At 41.2% G+C, this 20,015-nt stretch overlaps 1 protein-coding gene across 6 annotated transcripts in view; it reads left to right on the top strand.

Moving 5' to 3' along the window:
* The window catches only part of ptprfa (protein tyrosine phosphatase receptor type Fa), a 165,787-nt gene extending 146,418 nt beyond the window's left edge, over window positions 1-19,369 (top strand). For 4 of the 6 annotated variants that reach the window (XM_028403182.1, XM_028403183.1, XM_028403181.1 and 1 more), the window contains 8 exons: window positions 1,246-1,400; window positions 4,264-4,549; window positions 7,338-7,516; window positions 12,367-12,493; window positions 14,905-15,030; window positions 16,040-16,194; window positions 16,644-16,779; window positions 17,189-19,369. In XM_028403182.1, the coding sequence (XP_028258983.1) occupies window positions 1,246-1,400; window positions 4,264-4,549; window positions 7,338-7,516; window positions 12,367-12,493; window positions 14,905-15,030; window positions 16,040-16,194; window positions 16,644-16,779; window positions 17,189-17,257 (1,233 nt within the window). In that variant the 3' untranslated portion in view covers window positions 17,258-19,369. Of the gene's footprint in view, window positions 1-1,245; window positions 1,401-4,263; window positions 4,550-7,337; window positions 7,517-8,722; window positions 8,771-12,366; window positions 12,494-14,904; window positions 15,031-16,039; window positions 16,195-16,643; window positions 16,780-17,188 lie in introns of those variants that run through there. The other 2 variants (XM_028403184.1, XM_028403185.1) reach the window with 2 other exon arrangements.
* The last annotated feature ends 646 nt before the right edge of the window (window positions 19,370-20,015 follow it).

Below are 20,015 nucleotides of genomic sequence, written 5' to 3'. Positions count from 1 at the left end.
TATGCACAGCATCAAAATCTTCTCACCCCCAAGGATAAACTTCTGATATCCGAGCAGGCTGTGAACACTGTCCGATAATCACTAATCATACCTCCTCAAGTATGAAACCTTTACTTCATTTACTTCTCCCCCTTTTAAAGTGAAAATAGAAACATGTTCCTAAAAGTATCCTTGTATTTACAGTTAGTGTTACCAAATGGCACACGTAGAGATTAAACACATAATTACAATAATTCTGATTCAGATACAAACAATTTCTATACAATATATAGAAAGTGTTTGTATAGAGCTATAGAACATAAAGCACACAGATGTTGAAATAGACCTATTAGCTCATTTTTAATTTGATAGCAGCAACACATCTCAACTTTTTTGGGGTTGTACATGCAAAAATACAGGAGGAGAAAAAAAAGCTAGTCTGAGGGAAGCCCCGTTTAAAAAAAAGAACTCTGCAGAGGTGTCTTTACATGAAAAGCAGATCCTAAGTGAAAAGCAGACAGAGCTTGATTTCCATGTAAGTAATATGTTGATGAAGATTCTCAGTCATCCAGGTCATTTTCATTCATAAGGTTGAAGCAACCTTCATGCTTCAACCTCCATTAAGGTGGTGCAAGGTTGTGTATGAGATTGTGAGTCGGTAATGTTAGAAGGGATAGGACAGATACTGAACACCGCCACGCAGGGACTCACCTTAAGCTGGATAGATAAAACCTTTAACAATAACATAAAGATGTCATCCCAACGTTTTTGTGAAATGGGGCAAAAATCAAACGTCTGGAATAGATGTCAAGAGTCCAAAGCCAAACTCTCCATCACTAGCGTTCCACTTGTTCCTCTGTCTAAGTGATAGATTTGCTAGAAAATTGTAGCCTTCAGTATTAAAAACTGACACTACCCCATCAGCATGAACAAGAGACGAGTTAGAGTTATAGAGGAATATGGGAACAACCATCCTTACTCACTTTTTCGAGTATCATTTCATTTCAAGAGCATGTTTTTCCCACTGCACAGGCAGTATGAATGGGGTAGTAGTCAAGGCAGGGGGCATTTGTTGTCTCTCGCTGAGTGCTACCCAGAATGCAACTGTGATGTACAAACACATGAAGGTCATACAGTATGAAGTCGGATGATAGATGAGTAATGCATCTAAGTACATGTCTTAGCTGATGGCTACATAATCGAATCACAGAACTTTCTGTCTAACTAAATGTGTTTCTTATGAATGACAAACATCTGTGCACTCAGAATGGCTCAAGTGAGAAGAGAGAGGTTCGACAGTTCCAGTTCCTGGCCTGGCCTGACCATGGAGTGCCTGAGTATCCCACCCCGACACTGGCCTTTCTACGCAGAGTCAAAGCTTGTAATCCTCCTGATGCTGGACCCATGGTGGTTCACTGCAGGTAAGCCGCACACACACATGTATGTACATAAAAAACGGACAAAATGTTGTCAAACATCATTTAGCCTACTTATGTGGTGATGCCTCAATACGTTTCCCAATATGGCAAATTGCCTATCTCTAAACCATCTTTGCAAAGATGCACTTGCTGCTAATGTAGTCATTCTTACATGTGCTGGGACTGAGAAATGGTATCAGACATACAGCTCCTATAGCAGGCTGACAATTAATGCTAACCAAGTCTGCCGGAGCTGAGAAGAGAAGTGTCAAAAACTGCAGTACCCCCTGCAGCCTCTAGGAGCCTGCACCAACAGTCACTCCCCATTGACCTCCACATTAAAATGTCTAACTTTACATGAGAAATACACATGTTTCCAGCCTGGTACAAAAGTTTTAGTCTATTTATAATTCCCTTTCATAACCACAGAGGGTACAGGGGGACATTTTTAGACTTAAATCTGTAATTATGGGTGTGGCTGCTTTGATTGACAGGCTGATGTCTTCTCACATTGCAAGCTTGTTGTAACTACACTGAGTGTCCACGCCTGGCTAGTGTTTCCACAGTATCCTAAATAGCAATGCATCAGGGGTTAGCTATATTAATTGAGGGATCAAAATACCAAGTTCTTGGAGGTAAATTGGAGAGGCAATGCAGCTAGAAAGAGAAGGCTATGAAAGAAGCATTTTTAACTTGCTTTAGTCATGGTTGGACAGTTTGTTCAAAGCCTTAAAACCATCCAAGGAACAAGAATATAACCCACTATTATATTTAACAAATTCCTCCTTTCCTTAAAGATATCCACGAAGGAATAATCAAAGTAAATGTATTACTCAAAAAGAAAAGTCGTGTACGTGCTTGCACAGAGTTCACTTGTGTGTTTCGCCAGCTGACATGTGCAGCTTCAAAACCAAAGATATCAAAGGAACAAGAGAGGCAGAGATCTGAAGAGCCAGCCCAGTTTTCTGTAGGCAGTGTGCTCCCTCCCTGCTGTTAACCAGACCTTCACTTCTTCTCTGAAGTAGTGAGGTCAGTGATGTCACAGTCTAGCACGGCATACCCTGGTAAAGGGCTGAGGCGGCACGCTGTGTCTACCACCTCGGCATAGCTTTAATGAAGTCACACAATAATCTGAGGAATGTGTGAAAATATAATTATATCCGTCAAATTTAACGTGAGAGTAGTTGACACTTTTAATAGAGAATTTTTCAGGGAGCTTTACACACGAGAATGTGAATGATTTGAGACTGAGTAATCGTCACTGCACCTCCACTGTATCATTACTTGGGTGAAAATATAGATTATGAATCAACACATGAATGTGTTTTAAAATATATGTGTGTATTAATATATACAGTATGATAAACCACCTGCATTGTGTGTGTGTCCTAAAAAAAAAGAAGGCATAAAAATTGTAAGCCCATGCTGACCCATACACACCACACTCTTTGTGTGTTCAGACACTTTTATGTCATAGAGTGAATGAAAGTCATCAGAAATTCATGCTACAGTAGCCCCTCTGACATATGCTATCTGACATGGCCAGCCCTTACTCCCCAAGCTCATCAGTAAGCCTCGGGCACCCATGACCCTGACACCGGTTCACTGTTTGTCCTTCCAAAGACCAACTTGGGAGGTGCTAACCACCATCATCCAGCTAGCCTTACCAAAGAGCACAATAACACTTACACCTCAAGACTATGCACTTGCTCTATAATATATGCAAGCTATTGACAGTTGCCATTATAACAAGACTGGATTATTGATAACAAGATTGTTAGCAAACTGGCTAACAATATGTACTGTGCAATAATGTTTATATAATATTTGCTTACATTAGAAACTATAAGTTAATGATCATACTTACCAAATAAGGCTTTTTCTGTCGCCATGACTAAAAGAAAGGAATGTATGTTTTTAATGTAATATTTATAATCAATATCAGATGATACTATGGTAGCTAAGAGACCTTACTTACTACACTGTGACTTAAGAGAATGCATACATATAGACACAACACTGCCACATGTGCATCATATCACGTTTCTGTGCACCTGAATGGGTGATGGACCTGCTATCACACACTTGTCATTATTGCCTTCTTGCCTTCAGTGAGTGCAGCAGCTGTTTTTTTGTTGTTTGTTTTGCTGTTACTTTTGCATGTGTGTTATGAAGTTGTTGTGTGGTGAGCTTTATTTTTTCGTCATTCTGATGTAGACTTTCTGCTGTGCTTTGAATCATGGCCTTGTTGTGTGACCCAGTTTCCACCCAGCTTTAACTGTCAGATATGGCTGCAAAACAAGCCCACAATCATCACCCCTCCTCTGCCGTGCTTGACAGTGGGTATAAGGTGTTTATCAGTTCTGCTAAATAAATAATGGCACTTTGAAAACAAGGTATATGCTTATCTGAAGTTGTATTTGCCAATAAAGAGCCACCAGCCTGGCCATATATGATTACAACAATATTAATAAATATGATGCAGAATAAAGGAGAAAATCATAAGCATGTGTGTGGTATTGATGGAAGAGTTAAGTACACAGTAAGTATAAAGTGGAAACTGGACTTGGGCATTACCCACAGCTGCCACAGTTTTGGTAGTGATAAGAAACTTTTTTTTCAACCTTACTTTATTCTGTGCAAGGTGCAACCTGTCACAGCAAGTACACCTTGGATAGGTCCATCGCAGGGGCTGGCTGTCAGACAATGAAAGAACTGAATGCAATTACAGCCGACTCTTGGTGTTTGTGCTGTTAGGAGGTAGCTGTGGGAGAGAAGGGGGTCTCCACTTTTGTCTATGCTTATAATTTCTTGATCAGCAATACTGTGCTCATTTCTAATCACACCTCTGCGGTGTCTTTGTCAGTGCCGGTGTGGGCCGGACAGGCTGCTTCGTTGTGATTGACGCCATGCTGGAGAGGATGAAGCATGAGAAGTCAGTGGATATATACGGCCATGTGACGTGCATGCGAGCTCAGAGGAACTACATGGTGCAGACAGAGGATCAGTACATATTCATCCATGAGGCCCTGCTGGAAGCTGCAACATGTGGCAACACAGAAGTCCCCGCTCGCAACCTGTACGCGCACATTCAGAAGCACACACAGATCCCTCCCGGAGAGACTGTCACCGCTATGGAACTGGAGTTTAAGGTAAATCTGTCTTTTATGTTTTTTATATTGTGAAAACATGTTTCAGCAATGTTTTTAATAAGCACAGAGAGCAGAGAAACCTGTTAGTGACATCATCATCCTCAGCTGGGTATGTGAGTTGGTGCTAATTGAATATATAGACTGAGATTTGACATTTTATTTTTGGATGTGGACCCAGAGAGTTTTCAGAGTGTGTTTTTTGTGTCCCTTAAAAATATGAAAACTCTGCAAAGTTAAAAAAAAAATCAATTCTGTTTTAATGGCCACAATTTGTTATACTCCTTGAAATGGGTTCACACCCCAACAACAAAAAATGACATAGGGGCTCTGAACAAAGGACTGAAAACATGAATCAGCTGTCATTCTTACTGCTGAATGCTTGTGCACGTCCTGTTAGGGGTGTGGCTTGAATTAGCAACTCATTTGCCATTTGCTAAAATCCTTTAGGTTCATTTTTTCCTCATTAGTGTACACACAGCACCCCATATTGACAGAAACACACAGAATTGTTGACATGTTTGCAGATGTATTAATAAAGAAAAAGTGAAATATGACATGGTCCTAAGTATCAGAGCCTTTGCTGTGACTCTCATATATTGAACTCAGGTGCGTCCATTTCTTCTGATCATCCTTCAGATGGTTCTACACCTTCATTTGAGTCCAGCTGTCTTTGATGATACTGATTGGACTTGATTAGGAAAGACACACACCTGTCTGTATAAGACCTTACAGCTCACAGTGCATGTTAGAGCACATGAGGATCATGAGGTCAAAGGACCTGCCTGAAGAGCTCAGAGACAGAATTGTGACAAGGCACAGATCTGGCAAGGTTACAAAAACATTCTGCTGCACTTAAGGTTCCTAAGAGCACAGTGGCCTCCATAATCCTTAAATGGAAGATGTTTGGGACGATCGGAACCCTTCCTAGAGCTGGCTGTCCGGCCAAACTGGGCTATCGGGGGACAAGAGCCTTGGTGAGAGAGGTAGAGAAGAACCCAAAGATCACTGTAGCTGAGCTCCAGAGATGCAGTCAGGAGTTGGGAGAAAGTTGTAGAAAGTCAACCATCACGGAAGCCCTCCACCAGTCGGAGATTTATGGGTGGGAGTGCACTCTACTTAGAGCAAGACACATAAAAGAATGCATGGAGTTTAATAAAAAACACCTGAAGGACTCCAAGATGGTGAGAAATAAGATGGTCTGATGAGACCAAGATAGAAGGTTTTGGCCTTAAAGGTAGGGTAGGAGATTTCATTCTGATGCACTTTTGTTAAATTTGTTAAATTAGTGTAACTTTTCTTTACAATCCGATAGCAAACGATTAGTTCGGCAGTTTCACATTAAAATGAAGAATATTAATCATCTGTGGAAGCTATGGCTGGTTGTCACTCTCTTCCTGCTCTGCGCGCACCAGAGAGGTACGTGCATGATGGCCGAAGTCACAGACTGGTTGGGAGGCGTGGCTTCGGGGTGAACTCCGAGAGAAAGGGGCGTGTGTTTACTTTCAAAATCTGGCTGACTCTCACTGAGTTTTCAAAATCTCCTACCCTACCTTAAATTCTAAGAGGTATGTGTGGAGAAAACCAGGCACTGCTCCTCACCTGTCCAATACAGTCCCAACAGTGAAGCATGGTGGTGGCAGCATCATGCTGTGGGGTGTTGTTCAGCTGCAGGGACAGGACGACTGGTTGCAATCAAGGGAAATATGAATGTGGTACAGGGATATCCTGGATGAAAACCTTCTCCAAAGTGCTCAGAACCTCAGACTGGACCGAAGGTTTACCTTCCACACAATGACTCTAAGCACACAGCTAAAATAATGACGGAGTGGCTTCACAACAACTCTGTGACTGTTCTTGAATGGCAGAGCCCTGACTTAAACCCAATTGAGCATCTCTGGAGAAACCTAAAAATGGCTGTCCACCAACATTTACCATCCAACCTGACAGAACTGGAGAGAATCTGCATGGACGAATGGCGATGAGGATCCCCAAATGCAGGTGTGAAAATCTTGTTGCATCTTTCCCAAAAAGACTTTGGCTGTAGGTCAAAGGGTGCTTCTACTAAATACTGAGCAAAGGCTCTGAATACTTAGGACCATGTGATATTTCACTTTTTCTTTTATAATAAAAATGCAAAAATGTCAACAATTCTGTGTTATGTCTTTTTTGAGTCTTTTTGAGTTTTTTTAGTCCACGTGCATATATGAATTTAAATGACAACTATAGAGGACCTAAGTGAAATTGTGGGTGAATGATGGGCCAGCTGAGCAGAAGGATTTCCACCTCCATAACAGAGCTGAATTCATTCCCATAGGACGAGATGCAGGAGCTTAACTTGTGAGCTCTTGATGACAGGCCAGGGAGAAGGGACAGCTGCAAGGAATGCAAAGAGGGAACCAGGACAAACAGGCAGCTGAAAGATAAGGTCCTGCTCGGTTAGGTGGTGTTACACAGGATGAGCTCAGTCTTCCACCACTCACTGTTCTGCACTGCCCAAATTATGATGCCTGTCCAAACAAGCAGGGTGGTTTTAAATCTGGACAGAGCATAATTAAGTTTTGATCCTTTGCTCTCTGCAAATTTCTTTTTCAAGCACTTCTCAAATTGACACTTGCCCTTGTAGTGCAGGGGAATGATATTAAGGCCTGTCAGCAAGATTGACCCAAAGAATGGCCTCAATTAGAGCTGCTTTCCCAACTTTCTTCCTCCTCTGTCTCTTTATGTTTTAGCCAGCGGCTGAAACAGTGTGGTCACCTCACTGACACTCATGTCCCTTCTCGCTCTGCAGAAACTGGCCAACTCTAAAGCACATACCTCAAGATTTATCAGTGCCAACCTGCCGTGCAACAAATTCAAGAACCGCCTGGTGAACATTATGCCTTTCGAGTCCACTCGTGTCTGCCTGCAGCCAATCAGAGGGGTGGAGGGCTCCGACTACATCAATGCTAGCTTCATCGACGGCTACAGGTGAGTCCACAGTAAGCAGTGATGAATGTAAAATGTACACATACAAATAAAGCATGGGGTGTGCTTCAGAATAAAACAGTCTATGGGTGGTAGAAGCTCAGCAGCTCTGCAGCTGCATCTCTAACAAGCTTGGGTTTGGACCTTATCTCTGGCAGCTGACAGCAGTAAATTACAGGCTGACATGGAGTTTCACTGCCTCACATCCTTTTGTTGTGTCAGTTGTCAGAACAAATTGGTTTTATTGACAGAGCTGTTAATTCTCCACTGTTTTTCCCTTTGGTGTAAATGGATAGCCTGTTTGAGATCAATGACATGTCAGAGAAATTAACTGATTACACAACATCTCCCATCTGTCCATAAGACTTTTTCATTCACAGCCATAAACAGACACAGATCGGTTGGTTCCTTTATGCAGACAGACAGCATCCTATAAGTAAATATTATGTTATTATATCTACACTCAACAAAAATATAAACGCAACACTTTTGTTTTTGCTCCCATGTTTCATGAGATGGACTTGAAGATCTAAACTTCATTCCAGATACACAATATTACCATTCCTCTCAAACATTGTTCACAAATCTGTCTAAATGTGTGATAGTGAGCACTTCTGCTTTGCTGAGATAATCCATCCCACCTCACAGGTGTGCCACATCAAGATGCTGATCTGACATCATGATTAGTGCACAGGTGTACCTTAAACTGCCCACAATAAAAGGCCACCCTGAAATGTGCATTTTGTTTCTGCTTTATTGGCGGTCTGGGGACTCAGAACCAGTCAGTATCTGGTGTGACCACCATTTGCCTCGTGCAGTGCAACACATCTTCTTCGCATAGAGTTTATCAGATTGTCTATTGTGGCCTGTGGAATGTTGGTCCACTCCTCTTCAATGGCTGTGCGAAGTTGCTGGATATTAGTGGGAACTGGTGCACGCTGTCGTATACGCCGGTCAAGCACATCCCAAACATGTTCAATGGGTGACATGTCCGGTGAGTATGCTGGCCATGCAAGAACTGGGACATTTTCAGCTTCCAAGAATTGTGTACAGATCCTTGTAACATGGGGCCGTGCATTATCTTGCTGAAACATGAGGTGATGTTCATGGATGTATGGCACAACAATGGGCCTCAGGATCTCATCACGGTATCTCTGTGCATTCAAAATGCCATCAATAAAATGCACCTGTGTTCTTCGTCCATAACAGATGCCTGCCCATACCATGACCCCACCACCACCATGGGCCACTCGATCCACAACATTGACATCAGCAAAGCGCTCACCCACACGACGCCACACACGCTGTCTGCCATCTGCCCTGAACAATGTAAACCGAGATTCATCCGTGAAAAGAACACCTCTCCAACGTGCTAGACGCCATCGAATGTGAGCATTTGCCCACTCAAGTCTGTTACGGCGACGATCTGGAGTCAGGTTAAGACCCCGATGAGGACGACGAGCATGCAGTTGAGCTTCCCTGAGATGGTTTCTGACAGTTTGTGCAGAAATTGTTTGGTTATGCAAACCAATTGTTTCAGCAGCTGTCTGAGTGGCTGGTCTCAGACGATCTCGGAGGTGAACCTGCTGGATGTGGAGGTCCTGGGCTGGTGTGGTTACTCGTGGTCTGCGGTTGTGAGGCCGGTTGGATGTACTGCCATATTCTCTGAAACGCCTTTGGAGACGGCTTATGGTGGAGAAATGAACATTCAATGCACGAGCAACAGATCTGGTTGACATTCCTGCTGTCAGCATGCCAATTGCACGCTCCCTCAATGCTTGTGGCATCTGTGGCATTTTGCTGTGAGACAAAACTGCACATTTCAGGGTGGCCTTTTATTGTGGGCAGTTTGAGGTACACCTGTGCACTAATCATGATGTCAGATCAGCATCTTGATGTGGCACACCTGTGAGGTGGGATGGATTATCTCAGCAAAGCAGAAGTGCTCACTATCACACATTTAGACAGATTTGTGAACAATGTTTGAGAGGAATGGTAATATTGTGTATCTGGAATGAAGTTTAGATCTTCAAGTCCATCTCATGAAACATGGGAGCAAAAACAAAAGTGTTGCGTTTATATTTTTGTTGAGTGTACAATAGAACCAATGGGTTCTTATCAAAAATGCCACATTTAATAATTATATACATCCACTAGATATGACACATGATTATGTTTATGCTAACAGAAAATATATAGAAAACATTCAGTCGAATCCTCAAAATAAGCTTCTCTGGTGTATTGTTCTCTTTCTGTTGTTAGCATGTTGCTATTAGAAACATGTTTGAGTTTAAGTGGATGGATTCAGGGCCGTTTCTAACAACTTCCAAGCTGTATGATTGGAATTATTATTTGGCTTGAAATGTATTTATTCCCCAAGCCAGTGTCCGATTTATTTGAAAATCCACTAGATTCTCTCTGTTGTTCTGGTGCCTGCTCGATCTGGTGCAATTGATGCAATTGGTGCGTCCCTCAGTTTAGGAAGTTATAATTTGAAGTCCCCATCCCCATGAACAACCAGCTGAAGAAATATGTTCACATATTCTGTTTCAAGGACTCAAATATTAAACTTCTGAAGTTTTTAAATGTATCAATCTAAATTACAAGCTGAGGGACAGGGTTAGCCTAGCTTTGCATAAAAAACTGCACGTTTAAAAACGCATCTAAACACACTAATTATCCAGCATAACACTGTTATATGCACATCATGCACAGGTGCAAAGCTGCCTAATCACAGCGTGAAGCGACTGATGGTCGCATAATCAGTTTCAGGCAGCTACAGAAACTGAGACACAGTCTTTGTGATATCAGTCGGACCAGTGTGTGTGTGTGTGTGTGTGTGTGTGTGCACGTGGAGAGGGAGGAGGGTGTTTCTAAAGCTGTTCAGCTGTCTGACAAGCAGTTTGGATTTGTAGTATTTGTTTGGTAATACTTTTTTGATGGCTTATTCCAGATTTGGTGCTCTAGTGAGGCAGAAGCATGGTATGTGAAGGATTCACACATATTTAATATGTGCATCTTGCTCAAGCATGAGTTGTGTAGTTAAAAAGATAATACTAGTCCAAAATCTTGGTACAAATGAAACTTTCGCTGTAATCAGTATAGTGTTCATACTTGACATCTGCGCTAATGTCATGTCAGATACATACTTAATCACAGGCTTGTCAGATAAGCAAATATTTGATGAAAACACTATCTGGTTCTAGTTCACAAGCAGAGTGAAGCAGAGGCTAATGAAGCAGGACTTCCCCTTTTTACTTGCAGGGTGGGTTTATCATGTTTTTTTTGGCTGCCAGCGCTTAATGAAGTCCCTGGGCACCCCTACCACAGGGAGGATGGAGAAGAAGGCAAGGGGTGTCATGTAATTCCTCTCTAATTCCTACGTCGGTAATTAAGTGCGGATATGAGACACTGGGAGCTCCGACGCCCTCTGAGCTCCACCTTTAAAGTGCGCAGTGTGGATTAGGGTAGATTAAGGTGAGGGGGTAGACATGATGATTATGGTGATTAGTGGAAGTGTCCAGCGACCTCTGGGTCCATCAGCAGCGCTCATTCACTTCAAGGTGGAGCAACACAATAGGCTTTTTTCATTAGAATATATTTCAGAGTGGACTTCCTGCTTGTGCAACCTTTTATATGTCAGTGTAATCTTATTAGTATAAGGTAGGAGTAGATCATTATAGGAGGAAAAAGGGGCTTTAAAGTGCATCAAGAAGGCACAACACAACGCACCCTGCCCATCTTCTCAGTGAGTTTACAGCACATCTTAAATCAAGTTCAACTAAGTTCAGTCGTGACTCATTCTCATCATAAGTTTTACATTTTCTTATCTGGGAACATTGTTAACTTTTTACATTTATTTTTTTTACCCTGAGCTGCAGCTTGGAGTGCAGTGGTCAGGTCTCTCAGGTACTTCACTTTATAATGATGTGAAAAACAAACAAATGCCCATAGTGTAAATAAGTCCTATGATATATAACAGCTCCAAATCTGTTGTGGGTGCTCATTAGCAGCCAGGCTGTTTGTTTGCTTGAATGCACAGAGGTCAGAAACGATGCACTTTCAATATTTAGACTCCCACATCTGACCTTAAAGGAACTCAACTGTAAGCATCAGCTTACACTGGTCAGCCTGTCAGTCCTGCAGCTGCCAGATAATGTGACAGCACTGCCACAGGAGCTGGAGTTCCATCAAAACACCACACCTCTCATTCCTGGTTTATATTTGATTGTTGTATCATGAAAAATGCAAATAATAGTTACAGTACTTGTAAACCTGAGAGCAGCCAAAAACAATACAAAGAGTGCTAAGTCACACAGATTGTGCACCAAATTAAAAATGATCTGAGCTTCCTGCTCTGTGCTTCAACACTTCCCCCTTGTGGTCATGCCTCGTCATTACAGCAGCAAATCATCGCCCAGGGCCTGGCTGAGCAGCTGGGCCGGCATCTGTCATTTTAACAGTGCTGTTAAAAAGGGTCTGCGTTCAAGCAATAGCATTTAAATTTCACTACTCACATTAGCAAGCGGCTGACTCATCACATTCACTTTAAGGCGGTGTGTAAAATTAAATATTTAGCACCTGAGAGGTTCATTCAACAGTTGTGGGATGTCAGTGCCTGGAAGAACAAACTGTTATAGAGATGTGGTGATCCAGCTAAAGCAGATAAACTGTTTCAGCCTCACATACTGTAGATATGCAATGGGAAATATCTGTTTTAGTATTAACTGGTATAATAAGGCAGCTGCTAACACATGCACCAGGACCACGGACATATAATGGAGTCCAAATAAGAGCAGCGCTGCTCAAACTCTGAGAAATAAACACAGACTCACCTCTGTTCTCATTCACAGGCAGCAGAAAGCATACATAGCCACCCAGGGTCCATTATCTGAGACCACAGAGGACTTCTGGAGAATGCTGTGGGAACACAACTCCACCATCGTTGTCATGCTCACCAAACTCCGCGAGATGGGACGGGTAACGCATCATTATCACCTTATTTCATTATCATCATCTGACTATAGTCCAAGCCTTAGACAAGGAAACAAAATTGTGTGTTTTAACTGAAAAGCAAGTGATCAGTGGTTAACTTAAAAAGCAGCCTTGTGTTTTTGGAAATGTGTTGGGATTTTCATGGCAAAGGATTTCTTGAAAAAAGTTGGAGCTATTTATATATTATTTACAATCTATATTGAGGTCATGTGTGTGAAGCATTATGATGAAGAGTAAAGTGGGCACAGCATTTGAATGTCAGGACTATAGATAGTCCAATCCAGCCAGCTGGTGAGCACCATTGTCTCATCCAGCCAAAAGACACAGCAAATGTTTGCTTCCAGACAGAGTCAGCCTCCTGTTTGTTTAACAGTTGTACCAATGATCCTTACTAATCCTCTGGGATTTATCAATTCTAGGCTTATGAGACTTTATTTTTTAACTTTTCTAAATTCGGTATAAAACCTACTTCAGAATAGGGAGCATCCTTCTGGTCTCTACCCCAAATATGTACATTTCTCTAAAGTGAGTTTAAATGCAGACTGTTTGAAGGCTGAAAGGAATCTAAGCTTAACATTTCATCACAGCCTCTTTATTCTACTTATCTCATTGCCAAAAATAAAGTGCTTGTACTAAAAAGATTCTTTAAAAAATATTCTGCACTGCTGTTTACAACTACAGATCCACGGTCGATGCTTTGTACAGTGCCATACTACGTTTTCACATTTTGTCACCTTACCACTAACTTAAATGTATTTTATTAAGCTTTGATGTGATAGACCAACACTAAGTAGCACATAATTGTGTGGAATAAAAATGATACATGGTTTGTAGAGCCACCTTTTTTTGTAGTTACAGCTACAAGTCTTTTGGTGTATGTCTCTACCAGCTTTGCACATCTAGAGACTGACATTTTTGCCCATTCTTTGCAAAATAGCTCAAGCTCAGCCAGATTGGATGGGGAGTGTCTGTGAAGTTCTGCCACAGATGCTTAATGGGATTTAGGTCTGGACTTTGATTGGGCCATTCTAACACATGAATATTCCTTGATGGAAACCACTCCACTGTAGCTCTGGCTGTATGTTTAGGGTCATTATCTTGCTAGAAGGTGAATGTCTTTCCCAGTGTTAAATCTTTTGCAGCCTTCAGCGGGTTTTCTTCCAGGATTGCCCTGTATTCAGCTCCATCCATCTTCCCATCAACTCTGACCAGCCTCCCTGTTCCTGCTGAAGAAAATCCTCCCCACAGCATGATGCTGCCACCACCATGTTTCACAGAGGGGATGGTGTGTTCAGGCCAGGGTGATGAGCAGTGTTACTCTCTCACCACACATAGCGCTTTGCATGTAGGCCAAACAGTTTAACTTTGGTCTCATCTGACCAGAGAACCTTCTTCCACGTTTGCTGTGTCCCCTACACAGCTTGTGGCAAACTGCAAACAGGACTTATTATGTCGTTCTTTCAACAATGGCTTCCTTCTTGCCATTCTTCCATAAAGGCCAAATGTGTGGAGTACACCACCTATAGTTGTCCTGTGGACAGATTCTGCCACCTGAGCTGTGGATGTCTGCAGCTCCTCCAGAGTGGCCATGGGCCTCTCAGCTGCTTTTCTGACCAGTGCTCTCCTTGCTCTGTCTTTAGTTTAGGTGGATGGCCATGTCTTGGTAAGATTGCAGTTGTGGCATACTTGTTTCATCTATGGATGATGGATTGAAATGTGCTCCCTGAGATGTTCCTCGGTCTTCATGATGCTGTTTCTTCACTAGTGTTGTCTAACAAACCACTGAGGACTTCACAGAAGAGCTGTGATTATACTGAGGCTGTATTGCACACAGGTGGACCCCATTAACTCATGAGGTGACTTCTGAAGGATTGATTGCACTGGATTTTTTAGACCTATCAGAGTACAGGGGACTGCATATAAATGCACACCACACTTTTTCAGATTTTTACTTGCTTGAAATTTTGAAAACCAAGTATCATATTCGTTCCACATCACAATGCTGTGCTACTTTGTGTTGGTCTCAGTAAAGTACATTTAGGTTTGTCGTTGTGAAGTTTTATTCACTCTTGGTAAGAATTTGTTATGATTTATGTCTCTCTGTCTACTGCACAAAACATGTTTTAGCTTTCTTTCCTCCCAGCCATGATTATGCTGCTTCCATACAGATGCAGGACTTTATATTGCAATGTAGCTGTAGGACTGTCAGAACACAGTCCTTGAAGCCAGCTTGGTTGCTGCATTAGGGACAACATACACTAGAGTGCACTGAGGCATTGATCCCAAATGCCTAATTTCTTCCAGCTTTACATTGTGGCGATGCCTGTCTGGTTTCTTCGTTTGTTCCAGGCAAAATACACATTGTGACAGATGTCCTCTCTCTTTCTGTTCGTCAGGAAAAGTGCCATCAGTACTGGCCTGCCGAGCGCTCTGCACGCTACCAGTACTTTGTTGTGGATCCCATGGCTGAGTACAACATGCCTCAATACATCCTGAGAGAGTTCAAAGTCACAGATGCCAGGGTAGGTTCTCAGGAAGATTTGCTGGTAAACAAAAAGAAATACAGAAAGACAACAGCAGGAAGATGAGCTCCAGCTTGTTTTAATTAGGGTTTTATATGACATTATGAATACAAATATTAACTTCACCACAGTCATAAAAATCAGACTGACATCACACTGTGCCTCCAATTCAGAGACATTTCTCTGGACACATATTTTCTCATTTCCTCTCCTCACATCTTCACTGGGAGTGCAATTTAGGGAATTGGCACGTACCTCAGGTCTGCGTCTCGTTTTTGAGTACAGTATGCTTTGCTGTCTAAGCTATAAAATCTGCAGCTAGCCTCTGTGGTGTATTCTGGGGGTTTGCTTTCCCACACAAGTTCTTTAATTTCTCTCAGCTGGCTAAAGATGCGGTTCACTCACTGCAGGGGGACAGCAGGAGGAGGTGAGAGGAGAAAAAAGGCAATTTAGTTATAGACCTCGTGGCTCACCTGGGCTTTACTCCATCAACACTCAGAGGTAGCATCCCAAAAGACACAAGGGGTTGAAAGAACAATCCATTTCAAGGATTGCCTCACCTTTTCTTTCAGAAAAGTGAATGTTTAAATGGATTTAAAGCTGCAACAATCACACTCTGATCATATTTAGATGGGGACCTGCTGTATATCCAGATCACATAGATATGTAGAAATCATACATGTAATATTCTACATAAGGAAAATTGTGTAAATATTAAAGTTTATTAAAAAGTATGTAAATCATTTAATGTTTAACATTCAGCTTTTTAATTACTGAATTTAGTTTAAATCAATTCAATTGCTTTTTTAATATTATTTATTTATTGTTTTTATTGTAACTCATTTTATAACATTTCTTAAGGCCATATAGTAATAAAGAGCATTTAATACTGAAAACATTGTGGAAACTACTACAGAAAACTGTACTCAGTGTCCTTGGGTAGATGATGTACAGGAAGAAGTATCTGGTCTGTGAATTAATTATGCATCTGTGCATCTGTTTTCATCAGGATGGTCAGTCAAGGACCATCCGGCAGTTCCAGTTCACTGACTGGCCAGAACAAGGAGTGCCAAAAACCGGAGAGGGATTCATTGACTTCATCGGCCAAGTCCATAAAACTAAAGAGCAGTTTGGACAAGACGGACCAATCACTGTGCACTGCAGGTACCTGTGCATGTGTGTGTGTGTGTTATGACTATGTAATGATAATATTAACCACAAAATTCTTACAATGTTTGACAAAAGCACTAGGACCACCAGAACCTGCACTTCACCAGGCTGATACTGTTGCTATGGCGAAGCATGGTGTTGGTATCATCATGCTATTAGGTTGCTTCTCAGTAGGGACAGGAGGAAGAAAGCAGCCAATCATACAGAAGTTCCTGAAGCTGCTCCACAATAGAGTGACAATGCATAGCTTAGCATGACAATGACCCGAAGCACAAACATCACAAAAACTACAACAAATATTTGTGTGTATTATTAGTTTCATGTCTTTTTTTATTTAGATGAAGTGGGTTGGATATTTGGTGCCTATGTTACTAGTTATCAGTTTTGATGTATGTAAATGTGCCATGATTTGTCATGAGTCTGATAATGCGTGTGTCCACCAGTGCTGGTGTTGGGCGGACCGGTGTGTTCATCACCCTGAGCATCGTCTTAGAAAGGATGAGGTACGAGGGAGTGGTCGACCTGTTCCAGACCGTCAAGACTCTGCGAACTCAGAGGCCGGCCATGGTGCAGACAGAGGTATCAGTTTATTACGGCTATATAAGGCTGTGGGTCTTTGCTGTGTGTCCTTTCCCAATCAATTAACTCAGTTAAACACCATTCCACACTTTTTATTGAGCACAAATTAGTGCTCAAGTGAATGTCATTTTAATGCATATGATGTTTGCAGTTGAGTCATTTTAATAAATTAGAACTGCAACATTTTATTTGATTATATTTTTGTGTGTGGTGTATTGACACTACTTGTTATATGCAACTTAGCCAAAACCACAAATCAAATAAATAGTAATAAAACATGACCTAAAGACTTAAGGTTTAAGAGTAAATACTGGACATACTGTACATGCTACAATCCTAGGAATAAAATCAAAGCAAATACTAATGTTGCATTTGTATTCTAAAGCATCTTTTTGCAATATGTCTCCAGGACCAGTATCAACTGTGCTACCGGGCTGCTCTGGAGTACCTTGGAAGCTTTGATCACTATGCAACATAATCCCAGAACCCAGAAAGACACCTCAGAAGAGTTCAGTGTCTCTTCTGAGCCATATCCACTCAGCTCCATCAGTCCCTGCGGCCTGATGAGGAGGCCCACAAGGAGGACTGACGACCACAGCAGGAATGAGGGGAAATGAAAGGGAAGAGGAGCAGGGACAGAATGACCTCCTCCTGGACTGGTGCCATGATTCTACCACAGACACCCCCCAACCCCCACCCCCCAACATACACACAACGAACCCACCCCTACAACCCCGAGAGACTCGTACTGTAGTCATTCTGATTCCGCCACTCCCCAAACTCTGCCTCCTCTTAATAGCAAAAACTATTTTTCTGCAGTTTTCATTTCTATACATCATTATTATGTTGTTATGCATATTTAGACTTTATTTTGTAATCACTTACACTGGTTATTATGTCTTAATCTGTCTTTTTCTTTATCTTTTTATTACTCTTATTATTATTAGCACAACGGACATGTATTTTCAACATGCTCCGGGTTATTAATACTGGAGATCATATACTCACAGCTGCTAATAATTTTATTTTGTACCATAGATATGATATTCAAATGTTATTGAGTTGGTCTTGTTTAGAGGGAAATGATGGTTTGACTTTCTTACATCCAACAGAATGATGATGATGATGATGATGATGATGATGATATTTACCAAACATCAAATAAACAGACACGGTTACAGTATGAAATAAACATATAATGCTCTTCACGTATGAATAACTGCTAGCATGTACAGTTTCTTGTCATTAACTGTTGACTAATTTTCTCAAAGCAGAAAAAAAAGATACAGCCAATGGAAATGTGTGCAGCGCACCTTTGTTTACTATGTGGGTGCACATGGACTCAGGTAGACTAAACACAAATGGCCTGTTCATGAGATTATTTTGTGAAATGAGTGTGACGCTAAATGTAGTGATGTAATGTATGAGAGGAGAAGTCTCACGCTCCATTCTTTCCCAAAGACTGGGTCAGAACTCACAGACAAGATGAATGCAGCAGAATACTCTTTTTAATATGTACCTCTGCAGACAAGTCCACACGATACAGGAGAAGATTTTATTATTATTTAAAGTGACAGCAGTCAATTTCATGCAGAGATATGCTTTACACACAACAGACTGGGAAACACTGACTGCACTATGACACCAGAGAAGCCCATCAACCTCCGTTGGACGTATGACATTTTATATTCAGATGTTTACTTTGACACTCACGGCCAAACTCTTATGAAATAGTTACTTACTAAAAGATTGAGCTTTCTTTATAACATGATTTTAATGTTGTCAAATATTCCCTTTGGTATGAGTGTGTTTTACCTGTATACTAAGCTTTCAGCACTAAGCTCGTTGCTTTCTGCTACAATTTCAATATTTCAATAATTAACTGTGTATTTTGGAGGAACTTTCTTCAGTGGTGCATTAGTCCTCATGCATATTTTATGCAGGTGGACAATGCACGTCAGTCGTAATAGACTACAGTGTGTTTAATGGACACAATTTTCCATATAGAAACATGTTGCCATGTGTTTTCGTAGTCTTACCAAAAGAATTGTGTGTTTTGAGCACACACTCCACAGCACACACACTTAACCTGAACATTGATTTTATATTTAGTCTGCACATAGGAAAATTGTTGCATTCAGTATGCAGGGTTTTTTTTAAAAAAAAAAAAAACTTTAGTTCATGCAACAAAAACATCTGTTTTTTTAGTGTTCACACTCATTTCACAAAATCTTTCAACATGGTGTTAATACAGAAGTAGCCCAGCTGTGGTAAAGAGCAGTGTCCCAACATGACTGATATCACACAAGGAAGTCCTGTTGTGAGCTCCACTCATGACTTTTTTTTATTTGTATACATGGCTTTACAGAGACACAATCTGATCCCCATATATTACCACTAAGATGTTTTATCACTGTGTTGCAGATGGACAGACTTGCAGCATTATCGTTCAGTGGTGGATCTCTGTGTTTTTCATTGGACAGCATGAGGTGATAATGGATGAAGTGGGTCATACAAAGGATTCATAGTTGTGTTGTAGGGGTCCTATATGTTGTAAACATGATCTGTTTTCTATTTGTTAATAAAACAAAAGCAGAGAAAAATGTCTTGAAAACCTTGATGTTAATAAAGTTGAATAATTGGGTTTTTAATAATAAAAGCATGGATTTTATGTTTTTATATAGAACATCATTAACACTTTTCCCTTTCTTCCCTCCTTTTCCTGTCATCTGTGGCCTGTGTTTTGGTTTAGAAAGAAATCTAAAACAGGGATCTGCTTCCACTTATGGCTCCTGACTTTAGGTGCTGCAGAGGAACAGAGACCTGGTCCTCACAGTAAGCAGAACAACACACATCCTCCATCCTTTCATGTTTGCAGATAAGATGCTCCATTGGCTCACTAAACAGATGTATCTGCATGTTATTACAAAACATTCTGAGGCATGATGTCATTGCTATGGTTCCTTCCGATGCAGTCCTTTGTTGTAGTTGATTTTAAATAACTTTAATCAAACTACATTTATCATAAACCTGTAAAATTGGTTAATTGCAACCTTCTCTATCCCATAACTTCTAAAGCTATTCGTTTTTTATGAGCTATAAGAGCAATAAGAAAACACACTTGACCTTTAGACCAAAACATATTATGAATAAAATATATAAAATGCAGAAATTCCCAGTATCTTTTAGATTTAAAACAAATCAGGCATGGTCTTGAGCACCGGGGGTTGTGATTG

The sequence above is a fragment of the Parambassis ranga genome, chromosome 4 (genome assembly GCF_900634625.1).
Source record: "Parambassis ranga chromosome 4, fParRan2.1, whole genome shotgun sequence".
Taxonomy (NCBI): Eukaryota; Metazoa; Chordata; class Actinopteri; family Ambassidae; genus Parambassis; species Parambassis ranga.
The sequence above is the reverse complement of the archived record's forward strand: the minus strand, read 5'-3'. Positions and strand labels throughout refer to the sequence as shown.